This window comes from Octopus bimaculoides, chromosome 14 (genome assembly GCF_001194135.2).
Source record: "Octopus bimaculoides isolate UCB-OBI-ISO-001 chromosome 14, ASM119413v2, whole genome shotgun sequence".
Lineage (NCBI taxonomy): Eukaryota > Metazoa > Mollusca > Cephalopoda > Octopoda > Octopodidae > Octopus > Octopus bimaculoides.
In genome coordinates this window covers 21,194,287-21,199,419 of record NC_068994.1, presented here as the reverse complement: position 1 = coordinate 21,199,419, position 5,133 = coordinate 21,194,287, and the positions used below count along the sequence as shown (strand labels likewise).

Genomic DNA, 5,133 nt, shown 5'->3' with positions numbered 1-5,133 from the left:
CTTTTTACGTGCCAGTCAGGCGGTTCTGGCAACGAATACGCTCATGCTCAAAAGGTGTTTTTATGTGCTACCTGCACAGGAGCCAGTCCGGCAGCACTGGCAATGACCACACTCGAATGTTGTTTTTCACATGCCACCGGTACATATGCCGGTAAGGTGATGCTGGCAACAATCATACTTGAATGGTGCTTTTCACATGTCACCAGCACAGGAGCCAATCCGTTGTGCTTTTAATGTTCTACTGGCACCAATCAGGCAGTACTGTCATCGGCCATGTCAGCGATTTTGATTTGTTTGCACTTGCCTCATTAGGTCTTCGCAAGCAAAGTTCATTGTCCAATGAATGAGGGGTACTCATAAGTGGGCCGGTTACACCCCACATTTGGATGTGCTATTAACATTCCACTGGCACGAGTGCCAATCAAGCGGTACCATCATTGGCCACGTCAGCAATTTTGATTTTGATTTCACTTGTCTCAATAGGTCTTCACATGGGCTGGTTACACCCACTGGCATAGACCATGGGCTATGGTCTCACTTGGCTTGTCAGGTTTTCTCAAGCACAGCATATCTCCAAAGGTCCCAGTCACTAGTCATTGCCTCAGTAAGGCCCAATTTTTGAAGGTCGTGCTTCACCACCTCATCCTAAGTTTTCCTGGGTCTACCTCTTCCACAGGTTCCCTCAACTGCTAGGGTATGTCACTTTTTCACACAGCTATCCTCATTCATTCGCAACACATGACCATACCAGCGCAGTCGTCTCTCTTGCACACCACATCTGATGCTTCTTAAATCCAACTTTACTCTCAGGGCGCTTTCACTCTGTCGTGTATGCACACTGACATTACATATCCAGCGGAGCATACTGGCTTCATTCCTTGCAAGTTTATGCATGTCTTCAGCAGTCACGGCACATGTTTCACTGCCATGTAGCATGGCAGTTCGCACACATGTGCCATACAGTCTACCTTTTACTCTGAGCGAGAGACCCTTTGTTAACAGCAGAGTTAGGAGCTCTCTGAACTTTGCCCAGGCTATTCTTATTCTAGTAGCTACACTTTCAGAGCACCCACCCCCGCTACTGACTTGGTTTGATTACTTCTGTTAAGTAAGGGAAATATTTTGAAAAATGTTTTTAATTAGAAAACATCTTACCACATAATTCAGTCAGCATCTCAGTTTTACATGTATCATGTATGTATACCCTCAGTTTTAAGTCAAGAGCCAGCATAACTTTACAAACCATAGTTCCATGTTAAGACTCTTTAAAGTTTAACTCATATGGTTCCAGGTTCAGTTCCACTTATACTATAGCCTTGGGCTGACCAAAGCTTTGTGAGTGAATTTGGTAGACAAAAACTGAAAGAAGCCTGTTGTGCCTGTGTGTGTTCTGTGTAGCTGTCTTTGTCCCCCACCACTGCTTGTCAACCGGCATTGGTGTGTTTACATCCCTGATCGAATAAGTACCAGACTTAAAATAAAAATAAGTACTGAGGCTGATTCATTTGACTAAAATTCTTCAAAGTTGGTGCCCCAGTATGACCACAGTCTGATGACTGAAACAACTAAGAGATAAAAGATTTGGAATATTTTATGATTTTCAGTGTCAAGTTATTCTTAGAAACAGTTTCAGATCTGGTTTCTGTCAATGAACAATGAGAAACGGGCTAGAGTAAGAGCATACGTGTGCATGCACACACGCGCGCACACGTACACACACACACACAATTTGATTTTTAAGATTAGGCTAGGTTTCTTCAAAGAATGTATTTCTAAATATGGTCATTGTATAGATAATGTATTTCTAAATATTGAATAGAAACATGGTCATTGTATAGATAATGTATGAAGAAAAATGTGTGCCTTGGGAAGTTGTAAATTCAAAGATACACCAAAGACTTACTTTTTTTTTTTTGTTTATTTCTAACTATCCAGTGACTTTTGTATACTAAGATTTCTCAGTCTTCAATAATCTTTCTCAAAAGCCATACTGAAAACCTTTATTCAACCTGTTGCCCCCTATTATTTAGTGTTTAGTCTGAGCCTCTTCTACAGCTGCTATTACACACTTTGCATTGTAGAACACCCTACTACCATCTAAATTGTCTTTCTAAACCCTGTACAAAACATTACATGCAAACCAACAAGGGAGCCTCTCTGTGGTCACTGGACCTCCTGGAAATAGCATCCAAATCTCCATAAAAATCACACTTTACTGTCTTAAAAAAGGAATCATCCTGCTTAAATTATATCAGGGTTGGAATGCTTATGATCATTGTTCTGGTTGATCGGGGCTGTCTTGGAACTAAACAATAGTATTTTGTTCTGTAAACTGCTGCTCTTTGAAACTCCATTAACCCATATTTTTTAGTTTATTACATGGATCTCTAAAATGACATTTTATGGCAACCATAACAATTTCACACATCTTCACCCTTTCAATCCAAAACATGCTCCCCACGCTGTACAAACTATTCCTTTTTTCTTTCAGATAGGGATTGTAAACAAATTTCAAAAATTGCTTGAGGGGAATCAAATAGTGATTTCAGTATTGTAAGTTACTATTTGTAATAAATTATTACTTGGGTATTTACCTACCACCTACTTGTAATCATTCTTTTACTATACACCACTCTGTGTTCATTCATAAAAATCTTGTATACTTCTTTAGTTATTCTTTTATTTGTTTTAGTCATTTGACTGCAGCCATGCTGGAGCACAGCTTTTAGTCAAACAAATCGATACCAGGACTTATTCTTTGTAAGCCTAGTACTTATTCTATCGGTCTCTTTTGCCGAACCGCTAAGTTACAGGGATGTAAACACACCAGCATTGGTTGTCAAGCGATGGTTGGGAGGGAAAAAACACAGACACACAAACATACACACACGCATATATACATATATATACGATAGGCTTCTTTCAGTTTCCGTCTACCAAATCCATTAACAAGGCTTTGGTTGGCCCGAAGCTATAGTAGAAGACACTTGCCCAAGGTGCCATGCAGTGGGACTGAACCTGGAACCATGTGGTTGGTAAGCAAGCTACTTACCACACAGCCACTCCTGTTTAATATCTACAGGAACATTTAAACAATGTTTTGCTGAGGAGATTTAATAAGACTGAAACATGTCTGGAGTTGGTGCAATACTGCTAGATCAGACTCACTCTTTATTACATTTCATATTTAATTTAATTATAATTTGGTGGTTGTTTCTTTCCTTAAGAATTATCCATTTAAATAATGGTTACTCTCATCCCTAAAGTTGGTGTAATCTTAATTCAAATTTCTTGGCTTACTGCATCAGATTTGCTAGTTCCCACATTCATTTGACAGACTGTTCCAGCAATCAAAAACAAAACCAAAACTTTTGTAGTCTAAATTGTAGGACTGGTTTTCATCTCTCTTCTAGTATGTAGGCACTTATAGATATATATACTCTCATCTGTCTGTATTTTACTATCTTGCTCTCTCTGTATCTATTTCTCCTTCTCTTATCTCTTCTTTCAGGATCTTACTTATCCCTTAATCTCTCTCACTCACTCTTTTTTCATACCCAACAACATTGTAATCAGTTGTATCTATATTAATAGCTTGGCTTTCTCTTATAGTAGCCACTTACTTAATGCTACAACATTAAAATATCTTCACTGTTGATACAGCCAGTCTTCCCCCCTTTCATTTGATCCCACCCTTGTATTCATTTACATATGCATATGTCAAGTTAACTTGCCTGGCGAATACTTCCTGTCTCTTTCACCGACTCTTTCTCCCTCTTGTGTGTGTGTGTGTGCATGTAACACCTGATATTTAATTAGGTGTAGAGAAGAAAACAAAATCAAACACAAAACCACTCAACCTGAGTTTGTATGGTTTTATCAGTAAATTCACTGCAAAATGACCAAAAAGAACAAATCTGACTATCTACTAAAATTTCAGGTCAGTTTTACCTCACTTTTCAAAATCGAATATGTGCTCATGTGTATGATTGCTTTCTATTTTTTTCTTTCTTCCTTTACATATCATTTTTTCTTTTAACACATTCTGGTTTCAGACTATTTGTTCAATTTTTAAACGTGTCCATTATTTAGAATTTATTACTTGTTATGTCCCAGGCATGGCTATGTGGTAAGAAGTTTGCTTCCCAATCACATGGTTTCAGGTTCAGTCCCACTGTGTGATACCTTGGGCAAGTGTCTTATAATTCTAGCTCTGGGCTGACCAAAGTTTTCTAATTGTATTTGATAGATGAAAACTGAAAAAAGCCTGTCATGTTTGCGTGTATGTGAGTGTTACTGTTACTGTTTCTTTGCTTTGAGATCATGTTCTAGTGCTTTACCTCCACCATATCGACCTCTTTTTAAGTACCCCCTCCATCTGCTCCACCAACCCATGTGAGGCAACTGCAAATCTCCTCTACAATAATAAACCTGTTTTTGTTCCTCCCAATATTCTTTAACCTCTCAATACCTGGCATAAAGTGACCACACCATCTCCTATTCCCCCTCTCACTCTTTACTCTTGTCAATTACAAGACAAACTCATTAGTGCTGGTGCTAGGAAAAATGCATTGGCATTAAGAAGGGCCAAGTCAAAACTGAAACACCGGAGCATGATGTGGTCCTTTCATCTTAAGTATTCTGTCAGAATGTCCAACCCATGCCACCATGGAAAGCAGATGCAAAGATGATATATATTTGAAGATGTGATAATGTACATTTTCACATAAACTAGGAGGAAACCATCTGGAAAGCTTTGTTTCTGTTTGTAACTACTGTAATTTCTAATAATAATTAAGGTTTAAAACTAGTATTGTGTCTAAGATTCACAAATTGCTGACTTGTGGAATTATGATGAATGGTTATTATCAAGCATACACTCAGTGTGGATGTGGTCCAGTTCCATTGTGAAGATTCTCTACCACCTTTCTTTAGCAAGGAATGAGAGATAGTGTTCTTGTTCCCTCATGTTTGTTTTAACTACTCTTTACTCTCTTTTACTTGTTTCAGTCATTTGACTGCGGCCATGCTGGAGCACCGCGTTTAGTCGAGCAAATCGACCCCAGGACTTATTCTTTATAAACCTAGTTCTTATTCTATCAGTCTCTTTGCCGAACCGCTAAGTTACGGGGA

At 38.7% G+C, this 5,133-nt stretch overlaps 1 protein-coding gene across 6 annotated transcripts in view; it reads left to right on the top strand.

Moving 5' to 3' along the window:
• Nucleotides 1-5,133, top strand: part of LOC106876127 (transmembrane protein 230) — a 39,872-nt gene that overhangs the window by 16,051 nt on the left and 18,688 nt on the right. Inside the window, exon 1 of one of the 6 annotated variants that reach the window (XM_014924543.2) lies at nt 3,783-3,940. The exons of the other annotated variants lie outside the window; for them this stretch is intronic. Coding sequence (XP_014780029.1) covers nt 3,899-3,940 — 42 coding nt within the window. The 5' untranslated portion in view covers nt 3,783-3,898. Of the gene's footprint in view, nt 1-3,782; nt 3,941-5,133 lie in introns of those variants that run through there. 6 annotated transcript variants of the gene reach the window in all.